General features: G+C 44.9%; 2 protein-coding genes and 1 pseudogene across 3 annotated transcripts; all 3 read right to left on the bottom strand.

Annotated features, from left to right (window-relative positions):
• Nucleotides 1–215: 215 nt before the first annotated feature.
• LOC307085022 (cathepsin K-like) lies at nt 216–6,730 on the bottom strand. The gene is made up of 8 exons (XM_079749642.1): nt 6,649–6,730; nt 6,060–6,174; nt 5,793–5,915; nt 5,135–5,293; nt 2,436–2,654; nt 1,610–1,775; nt 964–1,069; nt 216–402 (listed from the first exon to the last, which is right to left on the bottom strand). Exons 2-8 carry the CDS (start codon nt 6,171–6,173, stop codon nt 300–302), a joined length of 990 nt encoding a protein of 329 aa, XP_079605768.1. The 5' UTR covers nt 6,174; nt 6,649–6,730; the 3' UTR covers nt 216–299.
• A 1,461-nt stretch (nt 6,731–8,191) lies between these two features.
• On the bottom strand, nt 8,192–12,882 carry LOC307085381 (cathepsin K-like). Its single transcript, XM_079750161.1, has 8 exons — nt 12,801–12,882; nt 12,212–12,326; nt 11,915–12,037; nt 11,236–11,394; nt 10,504–10,722; nt 9,670–9,835; nt 9,061–9,163; nt 8,192–8,378 (listed from the first exon to the last, which is right to left on the bottom strand). Exons 2-8 carry the CDS (start codon nt 12,323–12,325, stop codon nt 8,276–8,278), a joined length of 987 nt encoding a protein of 328 aa, XP_079606287.1. The 5' UTR covers nt 12,326; nt 12,801–12,882; the 3' UTR covers nt 8,192–8,275.
• Nucleotides 12,883–14,423: 1,541 nt separating this feature from the next.
• LOC307084580 (cathepsin K-like) lies at nt 14,424–18,303 on the bottom strand (annotated as a pseudogene). Its single transcript has 7 exons — nt 18,190–18,303; nt 17,765–17,887; nt 17,052–17,210; nt 16,579–16,797; nt 15,733–15,898; nt 15,099–15,203; nt 14,424–14,526 (listed from the first exon to the last, which is right to left on the bottom strand). The product of its transcript is annotated as a cathepsin K-like (transcript).
• Nucleotides 18,304–21,943: the final 3,640 nt, after the last annotated feature.

Below are 21,943 nucleotides of genomic sequence, written 5' to 3' on the forward strand. Positions count from 1 at the left end.
TTTCTGGTAGAACATAGACATTTTATGACAATATATATGTTTTATTTGTATTCACAATTTATTCATTTATATCATAATGTATGCCCATTGAATTATCATTGTAATCATTGTTTAATATTCTAGTTCTAACTGGAATTCAGGATTATAACAAATAAACACTGACAACAAATAACCCAGAAGAAGCATGTACCAATGAGGAGACACAGAAGAGTAAAAACAATCAAAACCTTTTATTGTATTCAGCATAACATTTCTTTGTGAGGCTGTTGGATGCTGGAACGACCACAAGGGGACCCCGATCAGTTACCCACTATAGGGTAGAACGGACAGCGCGCTATCCCACAGAGATTCTTGTTCCTGGCCATGCGGATATACCCTTGCTCTCCCCACCTAGAACCCCAGCTGAAAGGAAGAGTGGAGAAATGTTGAAATGTGGAGAAAAAAAAACACCACAATATCCAATGATAAAGTTGTATACTTTATCATTGTTAGTTTGCGTGCCACTTTTAATGTATGGTATTTGTTTGGTCTTTGTAATTCTGTGCTGAATACAAAATGTATGATGCCACTGGAAACAAGGCATTTGCTAAATGGTTAAAATAGTTTTATTTGCCTTAAATGACACTTTGTTTCGTCTCCAATGGCACGCATTTGTACTAAAATGTTCCACTGGGAGTATTTTGTTTATTTAAGTGATTTAATGATATTCATATTGGCATATTTCGGATATTGTTCCCGTATTCTATCAAACTAAGCTCCGGTCCTCTGTCATTGGTACCCAATAGTAGTTGTAGTATTTAACTACTATCTATAGCTCCTACTAATTACTATAGTAGGAACGTCAGACCAGGATCTGCTGTGTTCAGCTGCGTCTCCTTGCTTTGTCTTTCTAATATCTATCTGATGCTTCAAGAACATACACAAACAGCCTCCACACAGATAGGGTACGGGAGTGGTCTTCACCTGTTTTTCACAATCCAGTAATCTTGGCCTTGGTCTGTGCCATAGCCCACCACCAGTACAGCATGGTTGACGGTCTCAGTACTGCAGTCTGGCGGATCGTACACACCTACAAAAAAGTAGCATTTTGCTTTTAACAACAAGCAGTGCATGTACTGGATTTCATACTTCCTTCTAGCAAAGGAAATTTTCTGATGCTAAATTAGAGAAAAGTGAATAATGTCAGAAAATACGAACAAAAAAAAACCTGTTATATTTGACGGAAGAGCCGTCTGTCAGCTGTTAGTGAGTGACATGCTGTGAGAATATCTGTTTTAAATTGACAGCCCCTGCCACCACATGAGCCAATTTATACTGTATATATACTGTACTATATCCCTGCTATATCCCTGCTGATTTCTGACCAATCAGGGCATCTCTCATCTCTCATCTCATGTGATTGGTTTGGACAATCCATCTTGCCTGTCTATCACAGGTGCGTGAAACACTTTCTCAATAAAAATAACGTCTCTCTATGTTTAAAACCACCTACATTCTCACTTATTTAGATTTCTGCTGTATATCTTCCAGTGATCTGATTTGCTGTACCGTGTTTTCCTAGCGATCTGATTGTTTGTCATGCATGTCAGTGTGTGTGTGTTCACCAAACCTTCTTTGTAGCTTTGGAACGACGGCAAATCAGAGTTGATGCCGACCGAGACAGGCCCCACCTCGGCCACGGCAGCTTGCAGGGCCATTTCATTGCCACTCGGGACAGAGGCAAAAGACACGCAGTAGCCAGCTCTTCCTCTGGACGAATACCGGCAATCTCTGACCTTTTGAAGTGTAGCGAAATAATTAGAAACAGAAGAAAGGCGCACACAACTAGGTTGAATTGTGTACAGGCATGTCTGGCTGTTGGCTGCATGCTGTCATGCTGTCTGTCTGTCTGTTTGTCTATACACTATGTATGTTTTTCATGTATAATATGTATGCAACTATGTCTGTCTATGGTCTGTCTGTCCGTCTGATCTATCTGTATGTATGTCTGTCTCTCTGCACATTGTGGGCATGGTTTGGAGTCAATAACGTCAGCAATTAACCTCTTCATGTTTTGTACTGGGCTCTTATTTTACCACCAGGTGTGAGTGCGATTAGCCATGACGAGCCAATCAAAATCTGACCTCCCCTGTGACTTGGTGGCACTTGGTGACACTCACAAGTCGGAGAGTCCACCAAGATGTGTGCTGGATACATCAGCCTACCAGCCTGCCCAGTGGACTGTAGCAACGGATTGTCTCTTCTATCAATCATACATCTAGGTGGACACCCCCCCTTGTGATGTCACTAAAGCACTGGGCAAGGCAGAGCTTGAAACGGCTAATCACACCCGCACCTGTCGGTACAGCAGGGTGCTTTCAAGAAGAGCAAAATAGCAGAACCTTGTGTTCTAAGTCGTAGTAAACGAACTTTAGGAAAAGGAAAACCGAGGGCACCTTCTCTTCGTAGGGGTAGTATCTCCAGGAGTCGATGCCGTCGTTATCGATGACGTACTGGAAGGCCTTGGAGACCCAGCCGCCGTTACAGCCGTGGTTCTTGTAGCTGCAGTCCAGCAGGTTCTGGGGGCTGAGGGGCTCCAGGAACCCGGTCTTCCTCGCCATCTGGCCCTCCAGGGCCCCCACGGCGCTGAAGGCCCAGCAGGAGCCACATTGCCCCTGGAGATTTCACATATGAGTGTGAATATGTTTGTGTGTGTGTGTGTGTGTGTGTGTGTGTGTGTGTGTGTGTGTACGTGTAAGAGAGAGGGTGTGTGATGCTGTGTGTGTGTGAAGTAGTGTATCGCAAGTGTGGGTGTTTATGTTTGTGTGAGCTGATGTGAATATGTGTGTGTGTGTGTGTTTGTGTGTGTATGTGAGGGTGTGTGACGCTATATGTGTGTGTGTTTGTGTGTGTATGTGAGGGTGTGTGATGCTATGTGTGTGTGTGAAGTAGTGTAATGCATCTGTGGGTGTTTATTTGAGTAAGGGTGTACGGGTGTGTGTGTATCAGGGATGGAAATTAACACCCGCCACACGCCATTTGCGGGTGGATTTGTATGGTGGCGGGTGAATTGTGTCACTTCACCCGCCACTATGTCGGGTAATACTTTCCAGTCAGGTCCGCCTCTTTTGCTGAACTGCGACTGCCATAATCCGGGATAATATACCGGTAACCATAGAGATAATATGCCGGTATCAACATTCGGTATAGTATGCTAGGCTAATTATTGACATATAAAAAAAAATACTAGAGAAAGCAATGTTGCGTTTCCTCACCAGAGGAAAGAGAACAGCTGAGGAGAGTGTAGGCCAGGTGCAGGTGGCGGATGATAGTACGGCTGTCATCCCCAAAAAGAAGCGTTGTTTTAATAAGAGATGGCGAACATCGGACAGTGGGCAACACCGTGACCGGCTGGTGTTTGACGGGACGAGCCAGACAATGTTCTGTGCTCTCTGTCGTAAACATGCTTCGGATGGCCACAGGTCCAATAGTTTTGTGATTGGGACACAAAACCTAAAATTGGAAGCCGTGGAGGACCACGAGTCCTCAAAAAGTCACCTTCACGTTTTGAAAATTGCCAAGGGAAAATCAGCGCCCGAAACCACGACAGCGATGAGGACGCTCGTTAGCCTCAAAACAGCCCAGCTGGATAGAAGTTAGTTCCAAATGCACACGCAATTGCCAAAAAGGGAAGGCCATTTCAAGACTTCGAATGGCACTGCACGTAAGTTAATTTTTTATTTTCTATTAGGCCTGATGCAATAGTTTGTTGCTGTCGAAAAACTATCATGTTGGGTAACCTTAGAGCTCTGCTCACTTGTTTGGCAAACAGCTGCTTTCTGTCAGTCTGGTCAAAACAGATGTCAAGTGTGTGTGCTAAGACGTAGGGCTGTCCCGAATACCATTTTACAGGCTTCGAATACTCGTTGGATATTCCGAGCGACTATTCCAATACTCGTTCAAAAACAACATTAATAATTGAACAATAAAAAAGTCGGGGTTCCTCACTTTGCTGTTGTTCCGTTCCAAATCAGCTGTCATCTGTGCCATCGTAGCTCTTACAGGAGTTTATCAATTCATCCCGTAACGTGCATATAAATCCTTACAAAGATCCAATGTTTAGTCGTTTGTTTCCATATTAAATCCATCATTGAATGGGTATTCGTTTGACAAAAGCCAGTCTGTGAACTCGCAATAGCAGGGCTGCATAGCGAACGTACACAAACAGATACGCTAACGAGTTCCTATATATATATATATATATATATATATATATATATATATATACAGATTAATGTATTCTGACGTTTTTCAATGTGTCTTGCACTTATTAAGTCATTGTTTCTTGTTCTTATTTCTTCATGGTCTGTTTTCAAATGTTTAATTTCAAATGCATAGGCAGAGTATGAGTCTTCCTATACCGAGAGGATACATCTGTTGCGTTATAGGGGCAGATTTCATTATTCATCTGGTTGAATTGAAGAAATTAAAAGGCCAGTGCACTGAAAAAACAAATGTTCCTATTGACTTATGATGGTGTAGCCATGCATGTTGTTTTATTGTTAATATGTCAATTTGTTTTTATTGAAAATACTTTGTATAGATGAATTATCCCCAAACTTGTCATCGTAACACCTTTGAAATAAACATGACTTAACATGGCAGATACCTGTGTATTGTTTATCATATGCGGTAAGAGTGTAACATTTTCAACTCAGTTCCTTGGTAGCGCCTACTTACAGTCAAAATCACTTCTGTTGGAAAAAATGATGTGTATGAAAAACACTTTTCTTATCTAGTGTTACTATTATATTGTTTAAAATGTACGCATATATTAAAAAAATATATAGCGTATAAAAAGTGGCTGGTAAAAAAGATGAGTGGCTGGTAGATTTTTAAATCTACCTGCCACAGTGGCTGGTGGGCAAAAAAGTTAATTTCCATCTCTGGTGTGTGTTTGTGTGTGTATGTGAGGGTGTTTGATGATAGTGTGTGTCTTAGTGTGTGTAATGCAAGTGTGGGTGTTAATGTGTGAGCGGTTGTGTGTGTGTGTGCATGTTAGTACATCAGGCAGATGTACATTGACCACGCCCTTGATCAGCTGCTCATGGACCGCTGGCGTCTCCCTCTCTCTCCTTCTGTCCTCCTCACTCACCTGGTTTTGGACAGGAGACACCAGGCCGTACTGCCTCCAGTCCACACTCTCTGGGACCTTCTCCACCCCCTTGTCCCATCGTGTGGAGGTCCAGCTGTCGAAGCTGGCGGGGTCTTCCTCCTTGAGACGGTTGAGCTTTGCGTTCACTTCGTCTGCGGTCTTGAGTTCACACAGAAACAAAACCATCCAAAACTATCCATTCGCTGTGATCCGTTCAGATAATCAGCTACAGATTAGATGAAACACATTTTTCCGCATGATTCTAAATCGGACTGACGGTCATAATGTTATTCTATATTCTATGCTAATTAATTTCCTAATTAAATTATATAATTCTTGATATAACCCATTGTTTTCTACACATTTGGCCTGAATTAGTCCTCGATCAAGAACCTTATTCTGGATTAATGGTGTCATATTATACCACCAGGTGTGGTATAATATGTGATTAGCTGTTACAATCCGTTTTGATGGTATATTTGGTATAATATATCAAATTTAATCCTAATCAGATATGTATCGGGAGATTACAACCGGGACTCAATGGGTGGTTTGAGTAAGGGCTGTCAAGGGAACCGGTCTGATCCAGATCAACATTGTTTTGCAATTAGCAGCACTTAGCTGGACGAGAGCCACAGGAAGGCGCTGGAGGACCCACCATGTCTGCCAGCTGGTTCAGGCCCAGGGTGAAGGTGGAGTTCCCGGCCTTGGCCTCCAGGTTGTGCCTCCTCACCAGCCTCCACTTGTTCTCCCACACGGCCCTTCTGTACACCGCCTCCGCCTGGAGGAGACCAGAGCAGACCGTGTGTGTGTGTGTGTGTGTGTGTGTGTGTGGGTGTGTGTGTAGGTGTTTATGTGAGGAAGGGTGTAGGGGTGTGTGTGTGTGTGTGTGTGTGTGTGTGCGTGCACACACGGGGGGTCGTACCTCATTGGTGTACACCTTCTGGAACTCGGCCTTCCATGCTTCCCATTGGTCGTTGAGGTGAGGGGAAGCGAGGCCGAAGACCGCAAAAGTCAGGAAGAGAGCCAGTGAGCGCATGCTAGAAGAATAGACATATAGATGTTAATGAATATAAAAGATAAATAGACTGTGCTTCCATAGCACTCTAATCTGTGGTCACCCACAGTGCTTTACAACTACTACTCTTCACCCATTCAGAAACATATTCTTACACTTTGAGGATAAGACCCTGAATGTATGTTGATTTTGACGAATAGAAGAAATGTCAAAACCAAATGAACAAGATGGAAAATCTCTTTAGGGAACTTAGATTATTTTCCTTGATATACATACCTTATACATGGACTTTGTTGAGAAGCAAGAGGAAGAGATTAGAAGCATGATTTGATCGACTTCTGCTATTAACCCTTTTTATCATTACTCCACTAACTTTCAATCAAAATTATTCCAGAACACAACGTTCCTTCTTCTCTGAGAAATCGGTGTTAGTCAGCAATTCTGCTACTGAATGGTCTCCATTTAGGAATGACGGACAAAATTGATCTCAATTTACCTTTCTCAAGCCCGACAGAGCTGATGTCTTGTCTTCTCAACGATGGAAGTGGGTCTGTGTGCCTGTGTTTGCTTCTCCCATCATATATACTGAAAAGAAATGATGAAAACGCTTTCATAGAAAGGGGAACTAAAAGTGTAAGAATAATCAATGGGGTTAGTTCCTCCATTGTGATTTGGAACGACTGTGGTTGGTCATAATGAACCCTTTAAAGATTGACTGGAATGAATCCACTACAGTCCTTAACTGTTGGTAGTTTAAGGGTTTCTCTTTCTGACTCACATTCCTTCCAGCTGCACATAATCCAGCTCCAAAAATATGTTTTGTTTTCCGTAGTACAATGTAAACAGTCTGCATGTATTTGCTTCACCCAAACCCAGCGATTAGTAATCTCTGCAGGATGCATGCTTTGCACAGGGTTTGTACAGCAGTAACAGGCCTGGATGGTTGAGCGGATTGATGCTTGTTCTACATTTCTAAATAATGTGATATTTCCCCTTTGTACCGAAATACTGAGAAAAACTCCTTGTATAGGTCACCTACTTGATCGGTTGAACTAAATCGTCAAAAAGGTCCCCTCCTTATTAGCCCCCTGCCTCCATACGTTTCACTTCCATTAAGAAGTGTGTCATTTCACAGACCTGTGATTGAAAAGCAAGGTGGATTTCCCGAACCAGCCGTATAGGAGTTGTCCTGATTGGTCAGAAATGAGCCTGGAGTGGTTTGAAATCTAAATTTGTGCGGATACCTATTCCTAGATACATATATAGGACACTAGATACTAGATACATACTCTCACAGAGCATTTCGCTCACTCATGGCTAATGGATGGCTATACCATTTTTAACAAATGACCCACTTACATAATAGCTGTTAAATCGTACCTAGCAGCTTTAAGGTGACATCAGGATCCCTTCACTGTGGACAGCCCTGGGGCCCCCTGGTGCCTCCAACCTGTTGCCCAGCCCCGGGGCCTCCACCAGGGGACTGGGGGACTGAGGGCCACTGGGGGAGTGATGGCCGCCACGTGAATAAGGTCCATGATGACGGACCCTGGTGGTGTGTTGTGATGAGTGTGCAGGGGACCCGTTCTAATCCAGGACCACTCTTAACCTTGTGCCCGAGGTAAAGCGGGATTGGTTATAGTAACAGAACCCGGTTTCAGTATTGGGTTGTGCTACAAATCGTTCATTCAAATCAGGCCTCGTCGCCTCAGTCAAAAGTACATTTCGCAGTGATGACGATAGATGTATCCTTAATCACGTGAATGAAGATATGGAAAAGAAGCGATCGCTAGAAAAAGGAGGTTTATTTGACACTAGAAACGAAATAGAAACTAGTTTTTCTGGTAGAACATAAACATTTCATTGCAACATATACGTTTCATTTGTTTCATTTATATCATAATGTATGCTAATTTAATTAGCTTTGTAATCATCTCTTTAATATTCTAGTTCTAACTGCAATGCAGGATTATAATATTAAAATAAAATAAAATAACCCAGAAGAAGCATGTACTAATGAGGAGACACAGAAGAGTAAAAACAATCAAAACCTTTTATTGTATTCAGCATAACATTTCTTTGTGAGGCTGTTGGATGCTGGAACGACCACAAGGGGACCCCGATCAGTTACCCACTATAGGGTAGATGGGAAAGCCCGCTATCCCACAGAGATTCTTGTTCCTGGCCATGCGGATATACCCTTGCTCTCCCCACCTAGATCCCCAGCTGAAAGGAAGAGTGGAGAAATGTTGAAATGTCGAGAAAAGCAAAAAAACAAACGCAATATCCAATGATAACGTTTTTTACTTTATCATTGTTAGCTTGCGTGCCACTTTTAATGGGTGGTATCTGTTTGGTCGTTGTAATTCAGTGCTGAATACAAAATATATATGATTACACTGGAAACAAGTATATTCATAGCATTTGCTAAATGGTTAAAATAGTTGTATTTGCCTTAAATGACACATTGTTTCATCTCCAAAGTCACCCATTTGTACTAAAATGTTCCACTAAGTGGCGTAAATATCGACGCTGCCACCGGTGAACTGCGCCGGGGCCCAGACGGCGTCAGGGGGCCATGGAGGAAGAAAAAATAAATAATCGCCGAGGGCGGCAAATGTGTCGGGGGCGCCCTCTGGTGGCGTCCTTAATTAATTAACTAAATTATACGAAACCCTCACCGTAGTAGGCAGGACAACGCGACAAGGCTCCGATCCTCTGTCATTGGTGCCCAATAGCAGTGGTATTTAACTAATATATATGGATCCTACTAATTCCTCCAACGTCAGACCAGGATCTTGCTGTGTTCAGCTGCATCTCCTTGGTTTGTCTTTTTAATGTCTATCCGATGCTCCAAGCACATAAGCAAACAGCCTTCACACAGACAGGATACGGGAGTGGTCTTCACCTGTTTTTCACAATCCAGTAATCTTGTCCTTGGTCTGTGCCATAGCCCACCACCAGTACAGCATGGTTGATCTCAGTACTGCAGTCTGGCGGATCGTACACACCTGCGAAAAAGTAGCAAAGAGTAGAAGTGCATGAACTTGATTTGATACTTCCCTCTAGTAAAGAGAACTTTTCTGATTCTAAATTAAATAACAGTGAATAATGTCAGAACATACGAACAAAAAAAAACCTGTTATATTTGACGGAAGAGCCGTTGGTCAGCTGTTAGTGAGTGACATGCTGTGAGAACATCTGTTTTAAGTTGACAGCCCCTGCCACCACAAGAGCCAATTTATATTGTATATATACTGTACTATATCCCTGCTAATTTCTGACCAATCAGGGCATCTCTTCTATTATTGGTTTGGGCAGTCCATCTTGCCTGTCAATCACAGGTGCGTGAAACACTTTCTCAATAAAAATAACGTCTCTCTATGTTAAAACCACCTACATTCTCACTTATTTAGATTTCTGCTGTACATCTTTCAGTGATCTGATATGCTGTACCGTGTTTTCCTAGCGATCTGATTGGTTGTCTTGCATGTCAGTGTGTGTGTGTTCACCTAACCTTCTTTGTAGCTTTGGAACGACTGCAAACCAGCGTTGATGGCGACCGAGACAGGCCCCACCTCGGCCACGGCAGCTTGCAGGGCCATTTCATTGCCTCTCGGGACAGTGGCAAAAGACACGCAGTAGCCAGCTCTTCCTCTGGTCGAATACCGGCAATCTCTGACCTTTTGAAGTGCAGCGAAATAATTAGAAACAGAAGAAAGGCGCACACAACTAGGTTGAATCGTGTACAGGCATGTCTGGCTGTTGGCTGCATGCTGTCATGCTGTCTGTCTGTCTGTCTGTACAGCATGTATGTTTTTCATGTTTAATATGTGTGCAACTATGTCTGTGTATGGTCCGTCTGTCCATCTGATCTATCTGTATGTATGTCTGTCTCTCAGTACATTGTGGGCATGGTTTGGAGTCAATAACGTTAGCAATTAACCTCTTCATGTTTTGTACTGGGCTCTTATTTTACCACCAGGTGTGAGTGCGATTAGCCATGACGAGCCAATCAAAATCTGACCTCCCCTGTGACTTGGTGGCACTTGGTGACACTCTCACAAGTCGGAGAGTCCACCAAGATGTGTGCTGGATACATCAGCCTACCAGCCTGTCCAGTGGACTGTAGCAACGGATTGTCTCTTCTATCAATCATATATCTAGGTGGACACCCCCCCTTGTGATGTCACTAAAGCACTGGGCAAGGCAGAGCTTGAAACGGCTTGGAACGGCTAATCACACCCGCACCTGTCGGTACAGCAGGGTGCTTTCAAGAAGAGCAAAATAGCAGAACCTTGTGTTCTAAGTCGTAGTAAATGAACTCTAGGAAAAGGAAAACTGAGGGCACCTTCTCTTCGTAGGGGTAGTATCTCCAGGAGTCGATGCCGTCGTTATCGATGACGTACTGGAAGGCCGTGGACATCCAGCCGCCATTACAGCCGTGGTTCTTGTAGCTGCAGTCCAGCAGGTTCTGGGGGCTGAGGGGCTCCAGGAACCCGGTCTTCCTCGCCATCTGGCCCTCCAGGGCCCCCACGGCGCTGAAGGCCCAGCAGGAGCCACATTGCCCCTGGGAATTTCACATATGAATGTGAATATGTTTGTGTGTGTGTGTGTGTGTGTGTGTGTGTGTGTGTGTGTGTGTGTGTAAGCGAGAGGGTGTGTGATGCTGTGTGTGTGTGAGGTAGTGTAACACAAGTGTGGGTGTTTATGTTTGTGTGAGTTGATGTGAATATGTGTGTGTGTATGTGAGGGTGTGTGATGCTATGTGTGTGTGTGTCTGTGTTTGTGTGTGTATTTGAGGGTGTGTGATGCTGTGTGTGTGTGAAGTAGTGTAATGCATATGTGGGTGTTTATTTGAGTAAGGGTGTATGGGTGTGTGTGTATATGTGTGTATGTGAGGGTGTTTGATGATGGTGTGTGTCTTAGTGTGTGTAATGCAAGTGTGGGTGTTAATGTGTGAGTGGTTGTGTGTGTGTGTGCATGTTAGTACATCAGGCAGATGTACATTGACCACGCCCTTGATCAGCTGCTCATGGATCGCTGGCGTCTCCCTCTCTCTCCTTCTGTCCTCCTCACTCACCTGGTTTTGGACAGGAGACACCAGGCCGTACTGCCTCCAGTCCACACTCTCTGGGACCTTCTCCACCCCCTTGTCCCATCGTGTGGAGGTCCAGCTGTCGAAGCTGGCGGGGTCTTCCTCCTTGAGACGGTTGAGCTTTGCGTTCACTTCGTCTGCGGTCTTGAGTTCACACAGAAACAAAACGTGAAGGATGGACCTAATTCAAATGTGGTGACTTGTATCCATTCGCTGTGCTTCGTTCAGATAATCAGCTACAGATTAGATAAAACACACTTTTCTGGCCTGATTTTAAATCGGACTGACGGTCATAATCTTATTCTATTTTCTATGCTAATTCATTTCCTAATTAAATTATATTATTCTTTATACAACCCATTGTTTTTTACACATTTGGCCTGAATTAGTCCTCGATCATGAACCTTATTCTGGATTAATGGTGACATATTATGCCACCAGGTGTATATATTAAACCACCAGGTGTGGTATAATATGTGATTTATTTGGTATAATATATCAAATTTAATCCTAATCAGATATGTATCGGGAGATTACAACCGGGACTCAATGGGTGGTTTGAGTAAGGGCTGTCAAGGGAACCGGTCTGATCCAGATCAACATTGTTTTGCAATTAGCAGCACTTAGCTGGACGAGAGCTACAGGGAGGCGCTGGAGGACCCACCATGTCTGCCAGCTGGTTCAGGCCCAGGGTGAAGGTGGAGTTCCCGGCCTCGGCCTCCAGGTTGTGCCTCCTCACCAGCCTCCACTTGTTGTCCCACACGGCCCTTCTGTACACCGCCTCCGCCTGGAGGAGACCAGAGCAGACCGTGTGTGTGTGTGTGTGTGTGTGTGTGTGTGTGTGTGTAGGTGTTTATGTGAGGAAGGGTGTAGGGGTGTGTGTTTGAGTGAACGTGTGTGTGTGTGTGTGTGTGTGTGTGTGTGTGTGTGTGTGTGTGCATGCACGCACGGGGGGTCGTACCTCATTGGTGTACACCTTCTGGAACTCGGCCTTCCATGCTTCCCATTGGTCGTTGAGGTGAGGGGAAGCGAGGCCGAAGACCGCAAAAGTCAGGAAGAGAGCCAGTGAGCGCATGCTAGAAGAATAGACATATAGATGTTAATGAATACAAAAGATAAATAGACTGTGCTTCCATAGCACTCTAATCTGTGGTCACCCACAGTGCTTTACAACTACTACTCTTCACCCATTCAGAAACATATTCTTACACTTTGAGGATAAGACCCTGAATGTATGTTGATTTAGACAAATAGAAGAAATGTCAAAACCAAATGAACAAGATGGAAAATCTCTCTAGGGAACTTGGATTATTTTCCTTGATATACATACCTTATACATGTACTTTGTTGAGCAGCAATAGGAAGAGATTAGAAGCATGATGTGATTGACTTCTGCTATTAATACTTTTTATCATTACTCTACTAACTTTCAATCAAAATGATTCCAGAACACAACGTTCCTCCTTCTCTGAGAAATCGGTGTTAGTCAACAATTCTGCTACTGAATGGTCTCCATTTAGGAATGATGGAAAAAATTGATCTCAATTTACCTTTCTCAAGTCCAACAGAGCTGCCGTCTTGTCTTCTCAACGATGGAAGTGGGTCTGTGTGCCTGTGTTTGCTTCTCCCATCATATATACTGAAAAGAAATGATGAAAACGCTTTCATAGAAAGGGGAACTAAAAGTGTAAGAATAATCAATGGGGTTAGTTCCTCCATTGTGGTTCATGAACGACTGTGGTTGGGCATAATGAACCCTTTAAAGATTGACTGGAATGAATCCACTACAGTCCTTAACTGTTGGTAGTTTAAGGGTTTCTCTTTCTGACTCACATTCCTTCCAGCTACACATAATCCAGCTCCAAAAATATGTTTTGTTATCGGTAGTATCAGGTAACAATTTGCATGTTTTTGCTACACCCACACTCAGCGATTCCTCATCTCTGCAGGAAGGCTGCTTTGCACAGGGTTTGTAGAGCAGTTGTAAGCCTAAATGGTTGAGCGGATTGATGCTTGTTATCATTTTCTATTTACCGTCATATTTCTTCATTGCACCCAAAATACTCAAACTTTTTGCATGGGTCACCTACTTGATCGGTTGAACTACATCGTCAAAAAAGTCCCCTCCTTATTGGCTCCCTGCATACATACGTTTTTCTTCCATAAAGAAGTGTGTCATTTCACAGACCTGTGATTGAAAAGCAAGTTGGATTTCCCGAACCAGCCGTATAAGAGTTGTCCTGATTGGTCAGAAATGAGCCTGGAGTGGTTTGAAATCTAAATTGGTGCGGATACCTATTCCTAGATACATATATAGGACACTAGATACTAGATACATACTCTCACAGAGCATTTCGCTCACTCATGGCTAATGGATGGCTATACCATTTTTAACAAATGACCCACTTACATAATAGCTGTTAAATCGTACCTAGCAGCTTTAAGGTGACATCAGGATCCCTTCACTGTGGACAGCCCTGGGGCCCCCTGGTGCCTCCAACCTGTTGCCCAGCCCCGGGGCCTCCACCAGGGGACTGGGGGACTGAGGGCCACTGGGGGAGTGATGGCCGCCACGTGAATAAGGTCCATGATGACGGACCCTGGTGGTGCGTTGTGATGAGTGTGCAGGGGACCCGTTCTAATCCAGGAACACTCTTAACCTTGTGCCCATGGTAAAGCGGGATTGGTTATAGTAACAGAACCCGGTTTCAGTATTGGTTTGTGCTACAAATCGTTCATTCAAATCAGGCCTCGTCGCCTCAGTCAAAAGTACATTTCGCAGTGATGACGATAGATGTACCCTTAATCACGTGAATGAAGATATGGAAAAGAAGCGATCGCTAGAAAAAGGAGGTTTATTTGACACTAGAAAGGAAATAGAAACTAGTTTTTCTGGTAGAACATAGACATTTCATTGCAACATATACGTTTCATTTGTTTCATTTTTATCATAATGTATGCTAATTTAATTCTCTTTGTAATCATCTATTTAATATTCTAGTTCTAACTGCAATGCAGGATTATAACAATTAAACTAAAATAAAATAACCCAGAAGAAGCATGTACTAATGAGGAGACACAAGAGTAAAAACAATCAAAATCTTTTATTGTATTCAGCATAACATTTCTTTGTGAGGCTGTTGGATGCTGAAACGACCACAAGGGGACCCCGATCAGTTACCCACTATAGGGTAGAACGGACAGCGCGCTATCCCACAGAGATTCTTGTTCCTGGCCATGCGGATATACCCTTGCTCTCCCCACCTAGATCCCCAGCTGAAAGGAAGAGTGGAGAAATGTTGAAATGTGGAGAAAAAAAAACACCACAATATCCAATGATAAAGTTGTATACTTTATCATTGTTAGTTTGTGTGCAACTTTTAATGTGTGTTATCTGTTTGGTCTTTGTAATTCTGTGCTGAATAGACAAATTTATGATGCCACTGGAAACAAGGCTATTCAAAGCATTTGCTAAATGGTTAAAATAGTTTTATTTGCCTTAAATGACACTTTGTTTCGTCTCCAATGTCACGCATTTGTACTAAAATGTTCCACTGGGAGTATTTTGTTTATTTAAGTGATTTAATGATATTCATATTGGCATATTTCGGATATTGTTCCCGTATTCTATCAAACTAAGCTCCGGTCCTCTGTCATTGGTACCCAATAGTAGTTGTAGTATTTAACTACTATCTATAGCTCCTACTAATTACTATAGTAGGAACGTCAGACCAGGATCTGCTGTGTTCAGCTGCGTCTCCTTTGTTTGTCTTTTTAATGTCTATCTGATGCTTCAAGCACATACACAAACAGCCTCCACACAGACAGGGTACAGGAGTGGTCTTCACCTGTTTTTCGCAATCCAGTAATCTTGTCCTTGGTCTGTGCCATAGCCCACCACCAGTACAGCATGGTTGGTGTCTCAGTACTGCAGTCTGGCGGATCGTACACACCTACGAAAAAGTGGCATTTTGCTTTTAACAAGTAGAAGTGCATGTACTGGATTTCAACTTCCCTCTATTAAAGGGAACCTTTCTGATGCTAAATTAAAGAACAGTGAATAATGTCAGAAAATACAAACAAAAAAATAACTGTTATATTTGACGGAAGAGCCATCTGACAGCTGTTAGTGAGTGACACGCACTGTGAGAATATCTGTTTTAAGTTTACAGCCCCTGCCACCACATGAGCCAATTTATACTGTATATATACTGTACTATATCCCTGCTATATCCCTGCTGATTTCTGACCAATCAGGGCATCTCTTCTATTATTGGTTTGGGCAATCCATCTTGCCTGTCAATCACAGGTGCATGAAACACTTTCTCAATAAAAATAACGTCTCTCTATGTTAAAACCACCTACATTCTCACTTATTTAGATTTCTGCTGTATATCTTCCAGTGATCTGATTTACTGTACCGTGTTTTCCTAGCGATCTGATTGTTTGTCATGCATGTCAGTGTGTGTGTGTTCACCAAACCTTCTTTGTAGCTTTGGAACGACGGCAAATCAGAGTTGATGGCGACCGAGACAGGCCCCACCTTCGCCACGGCAGCTTGCAGGGCCATTTCATTGCCGCTCGGGACAGAGGCAAAAGACACGCAGTAGCCAGCTCTCCCTCTGGACGAATACCGGCAATCTCTGACCTTTTGAAGTGCAGTGAAATAATTAGAAACAGAAGAAAGGCGCACACAACTAGGTTGAATCGTGTACAGGCATGTCTGGCTGTTGGCTGCATGCTGTCATGCTGTCATGCTGTCTGTCTGTCTGTTTGTCTATACACTATGTATGTTTTTCATGTATAATATGTATGCAACTATGTCTGTCTATGGTCCGTCTGTCCATCTGATCTATCTGTCTGTCTGTCTGTCTCTCAGTACATTGTGGGCATGGTTTGGAGTCAATAACGTCAGCAATTAACCTCTTCATGTTTTGTACTGGGCTCTTATTTTACCACCAGGTGTGAGTGCGATTAGCCATGACGAGCCAATCAAAATCTGACCTCCCCTGTGACTTGGTGGCACTTGGTGACACTCTCACAAGTCGGAGAGTCCACCAAGATGTGTGCTGGATACATCAGCCTACCAGCCTGTCCAGTGGACTGTAGCAACGGATTGTCTCTTCTATCAATCATATATCTAGGTGGACACCCCCCCTTGTGATGTCACTAAAGCACTGGGCAAGGCAGAGCTTGAAACGGCTTGGAACGGCTAATCACACCCGCACCTGTCGGTACAGCAGGGTGCTTTCAAGAAGAGCAAAATAGCAGAACCTTGTGTTCTAAGTCGTAGTAAATGAACTCTAGGAAAAGGAAAACCGAGGGCACCTTCTCTTCGTAGGGGTAGTATCTCCAGGAGTCGATGCCTTCGTTATCGATGACATACTCGAAGGCCTTGAAGACCCAGCCGCCGTTACAGCCGTGGTTCTCGTAGCTGCAGTCCAGCAGGTTCTGGGGGCTGAGGGGCTCCAGGAACCCGGTCTTCCTCGCCATCTGGCCCTCCAGGGCCCCCACGGCGCTGAAGGCCCAGCAGGAGCCACATTGCCCCTGGGGATTACAGGTATATGTTTGATTGTGTGTGTGTGTGTGTGTATGTGTGTGTGTGCGTGTGTGTGTAGGAGAGGGTGTGTGATGCTGTGTGTGTAAAGGTGTGTAATGCAAGTGTGGGTGTTAATGTGTGAGTGGTTGTGTGTGTGTGTGCATGTTAGTACATCAGGCAGATGTACATTGACCACGCCCTTGATCAGCTGCTCATGGACCGCTGGCGTCTCCCTCTCTCTCCTTCTGTCCTCCTCACTCACCTGGTTTTGGACAGGAGACACCAGGCCGTACTGCCTCCAGTCCACACTCTCTGGGACCTTCTCCACCCCCTTGTCCCATCGTGTGGAGGTCCAGCTGTCGAAGCTGGCGGGGTCTTCCTCCTTGAGACGGTTGAGCTTTGCGTTCACTTCGTCTGCGGTCTTGAGTTCAAACAGAAACAAAACGTGAAGGATGGACCTAATTCAAATGTGGTGACTTGTATCCATTCGCTGTGCTTCGTTCAGATGATCAGCTACAGATTAGACAAAACACACTTTTCGGCATGATTTTAAATCTGACTAACAATAACAGAATGTTATTCTATGCTGATTCATTTCCAAAATTAAATCATATAATTCTTGGTACACCACATTACAGCATAGTTGTTTCTGGTTCTTTATCTTTTGTTGTTTTTACACATTTGGCCTGAATTAGTCCTCGACCATGAAACTTATTCTGGATTAAAGGTGACATATTATGCCACCAGGTGTGGTATAATATGTGATTAGCTGTTACAATCCGTTGTGATGGTATATTTGGTATAATATATCAAATTTAATCCTAACCAGATATGTATCGGGAGATTACAACCGGGACTCAATGGGTGCTTTGAGTAAGGGCTGTCAAGGGAACTGGTCTGATCCAGATCAACATTGTTTTGCAATTAGCAGCACCTAGCTGGACGAGAGCCACAGGAAGGCGCTGGAGGACCCACCATGTCTGCCAGCTGGTTGAGGCCCAGGGTGAAGGTGGAGTTCCCGGCCTCGGCCTCCAGGTTGTGCCTCCTCACCAGCCTCCACTTGTTGTCCCACACGGCCCTTCTGTACACCGCCTCCGCCTGGAGGAGACCAGAGCAGACCGTGTGTGTGTGTGTGTGTGTGTGTGTGTGTGTGTGTGTGTGTGTGTGTGTGTGTGTGAGTTAGGGTGTAGGGGTGAGTGTGTGTGTGTGTGTGTGTCTGTTAACGTGTGTAAGTGTGGGTGTTGATGTGAGTAAGGGTGTAGTGGTGTGTGTGTATGTGAACGTGTGTAAGTGTGGGTGTGTGTGTGTGTGTGTGTGTGTGTGTGTGTGTGTGTGTGTGTGTGTGTGTGTGTGTGTGTGTGTGTGTGTGTGTGCGTGCATGCATGCACCGGAAGTCGTACCTCATCGGTGTTCACCTTCTGGAACTCGGCCTTCCATGCTTCCCATTGGTCGTTGAGGTGAGGGGAAGCGAGGCCGAAGACCGCAAAAGTCAGGAAGAGAGCCAGTGAGCGCATGCTAGAAGAATAGACATATAGATGTTAATGAATATAAAAGATAAATAGACTGTGCTTCCATAGCACTCTAATCTGTGGTCACCCACAGTGCTTTACAACTACTACTCTTCACCCATTCAGAAACATATTCTTACACTTTGAGGATAAGACCCTGAATGTATGTTGATTTAGACAAATAGAAGAAATGTCAAAACCAAATGAACAAGATGGAAAAACTCTTTGGGGAACTTAGATTATTTTCCTTGATATACATACCTTATACATGGACTTTGTTGAGCAGCAAGAGGAAGAGATTAGAAGCATGATTTTATCGACTTCTGCTATTAACCCTTTTTATCATTACTCCACTAACTTTCAGTCAAAATTATTCTACAACACAACGTTCCTCCTTCTCTGAGAAATCGGTTAGTCAACGATTCTGCTACTGAATGGTCACCTTCTTGGAATCATGGACAAAAGTGATCTCGATTTACCTTTCCCAAGTTCAACAGAGCTGACGTCTTGTCTCCTGAACGATGGAGGTGGGTCTGTGTGCCAGTGTTTGCTTCTCCCATCACACATACTGAAAATAATTATGAAAACGCTTTCATAGAAAGGGTAACTAACAGTGAAAGAATAAATAAATGGGTTTGTTCCCCTATTGTGTTTTATGAACGACTGTGGTTGGTCATAATGAACCCTTTAAAGATTGACTGGAAGGAATCTGCTACAGTCCTTAACTGTTGGTAGTTTAAGGGTTTCTCTTTCTGACTCACATTCCTTCCAGCTACACATATTCCAGATCCAAAAATATGTTTTGTTTTCCATAATATCAGGTAAACAGTCTGCATGTTTTTGCTACACCCACACTCGCGATTACTCATCTCTGCAGAATGAATGCTTTGTACAGGTTTTGTAGAGCAGTTGCAGGCCTGGATGGTTGAGCGGATTGATGCTTGTTACCGTTTCTAATTACTGTCATATTTCTTCCTTGCACCCAAAATTCTGAGACAAACTCCTTGTATGGGTCACCTACTTGATTGGCTGAACTAAGTCGCCCAAAAAGCCCCCTCCTTATCGGCCCCCTGCCTCCATACGTTTCACTTCCATTAAGAAGTGTGTCATGTCTCACAGAGCATTTCACTCACTCATGGCTAATGGATGGCTATACCATTTTTAACAAATGCCTCACTTGAATAATAGCTGTTAAATCGTACCTAGCAGCTTTAAGGTGACTTCAGGATCCCTTCACTGTGGACAGCCCTGGGGACCCCTGGTGCCTCCAACCTGTTGCTCAGCCCCGGGGCCTCCACCAGGGGACTGGGGGACTGAGGGCCACTGGGGGAGTGATGGCCGCCACGTGAATAAGGTCCATGATGACGGACCCTGGTGGTGCGTTGTGATGAGTGTGCAGTGGACCCGTTCTAATCCAGGAACACTCTTAACCTTGTGCCCATGGTAAAGCGGGATTGGTTATAGTAACAGAACCCGGTTTCAGTATTGGTTTGTGCTACAAATCGTTCATTCAAATCAGGCCTCGTCGCCTCAGTCAAAAGTACATTTTGCAGTGATGACGATAGTGTCACGATCCGCTCCTTGCTTTCCGTCGTACTGCCAGCTCTGTTCTGTCATAATCCGCTCCTGGCTTTCCATCCCATTGCCAGCCCTGCCAGTACGTTTCCGGATCAACTGCCTGCAACTCCCATCCCATCAGTGCAACCACCTTCACCTCTATTCCCTCACCTTATTTAAACCCACTCCTTCCACTCAGTCTCTGCCAGATTGTCTTAGCAGCATGCAAAGCTCTCTAGTACTTTTTCCCGAATTGCTTCCTTGGCTTCGACCCTGCTTGTCCCTAACCCGTCCTTGTCGTTCCTGCCCTGTTAACCTGAACAGCCTTCTGTCCCTGACCCCTCTGCCTGCTCGCCCCTTGTCTGTCTCCAGTAAGCTTGGATTCCCGTTTTGGACAATAAAACTGTTGAATTGTTCCAACGCTGGTCTCGGTCTGTGCTGTTCTTGGGTCCAACCTCACGCCCCATTACCGTACAATCTGGCCAGAAATGGACCCAGCTCAGATTGACGACCGGATATCTCGGATGGAGGACATGTTAACTCAGTAGTTGCTGCTACTACGGCCGCCTCAGCAGGAGTCAGTGCACCTCTCCCTTCCATCCGAGAGCCTAATGTGGGAGCACCTGAGCGTTATGATGGTGATCCTGTCACCTGTAACGCCTTTCTCTGCAACTGCTCCATCATCTTCTCCCTGCAGCCGCTCACCTTTTCCTCAGACGAAGCTAGGGTGGCTTATACTATTAACCATCTCACTGGGCGAGTACGTCTTTGGGGCACAGCTGAGTGGCAGAGGGGGACCCATGCCTGCCTCTCTTTCCAGTCCTTTGCCAACATGCTCAGGAGGGTCTTTGGTACTGGACCTCTGGGGGCCGAAGCTGGACGAGAGTTGTTGGATCTGGTCCAGGGGAGCCGCTCAGTCATGGACTATGCCATAGACTTCCGAACCAAGGCCCCTATGTGTGACTGGGACCCGGCTGCTCTTTGTGATGTCCTTATTTGAGGGCTGGCTGGGTACATTAAGGATGAACTCGTAGCTTATGAACTGCTGTCTACACTGGAGGGTCTAATGGAGCTCGCCACCCGTCTCGACCTGCGCATCCAGGCTCGCTTATCTGGTCCGCATCCGGGAGGGAGATGAGTGGAAGACGGCCTTCAACACACCAACAGGACATTATGAATATCTGGTGATGCCCTTTGGTTTGACCAACGCCCCGGCTGTCTTCCAAACTTTGATCAATGACCTGCTCCGGGATATGCTGAACAAGTTTTTCTTCGTTTCCCTGGATGATAACCTGATTTTTTCTCGTAACCAGGATGAGCATGCTGCTCACGTCAGATCTGTCCTCTGCCGCCTCCTGGACAGTTCCCTGTATGTCAAGGCAGAGAAATGTGAATTTCATGAACCCTCAGTCTCCTTCCTGGGATACATCATTGCCAAAGACTGCTTTCTGATGGAATCAGCTAAGGTCTCAGCAGTGACCTCCTGGCCAGTCCCGGGGACACACAAGCAACTGCAGCGTTTCCTGGGGTTTGCCAATTTCTACCGGCGTTTCATCAGAGGTTTCAGCTCAATTGCCTCTCCCCTCTTGGCCCCCACCTCATCCAAGACTGGACTGCTGGACTGGCGAAGCACAAGGCGCCTTCGACACCCTCAAGACTCGCTTCTCCACTGCCCCCACCCTTCAGATCCCCGAACCTGAGCGTCAGTTCATTGTGGAGGTGAACGCATCCGGCGTGGGGGTGGGGGCGGTTCTGTCTCAGAGCTCCTCCGTCGACCAGAAGATCCACCCCTGCGCCTTTTTCTCTCGCCGCCTAACTCCCACGGAGAGGAACTATGATGTTGGTAACAGGGAGCTTCTGGCTGTGAAACTGGCCTTGGAGGAGTGGCGCCACTGGCTAGAGGGAGCCAAGGTGCCATTCATTGTGTGGACTGATCATCGCAACCTGGAATATATTCGATCTGCCAAGAGACTGAATTCCAGACAGGCCCGCTGGTCACTGTTCTTTGACAGGTTCAACTTCACACTGTCCTATCGACCCGGGTCTCGTAACATTAAACCAGATGCACTTTCCGCATTCAGCGGACCCG

The sequence above is a fragment of the Pollachius pollachius genome, assembly GCF_949987615.1.
Source record: "Pollachius pollachius genome assembly, chromosome: 13".
Taxonomy (NCBI): Eukaryota; Metazoa; Chordata; class Actinopteri; order Gadiformes; family Gadidae; genus Pollachius; species Pollachius pollachius.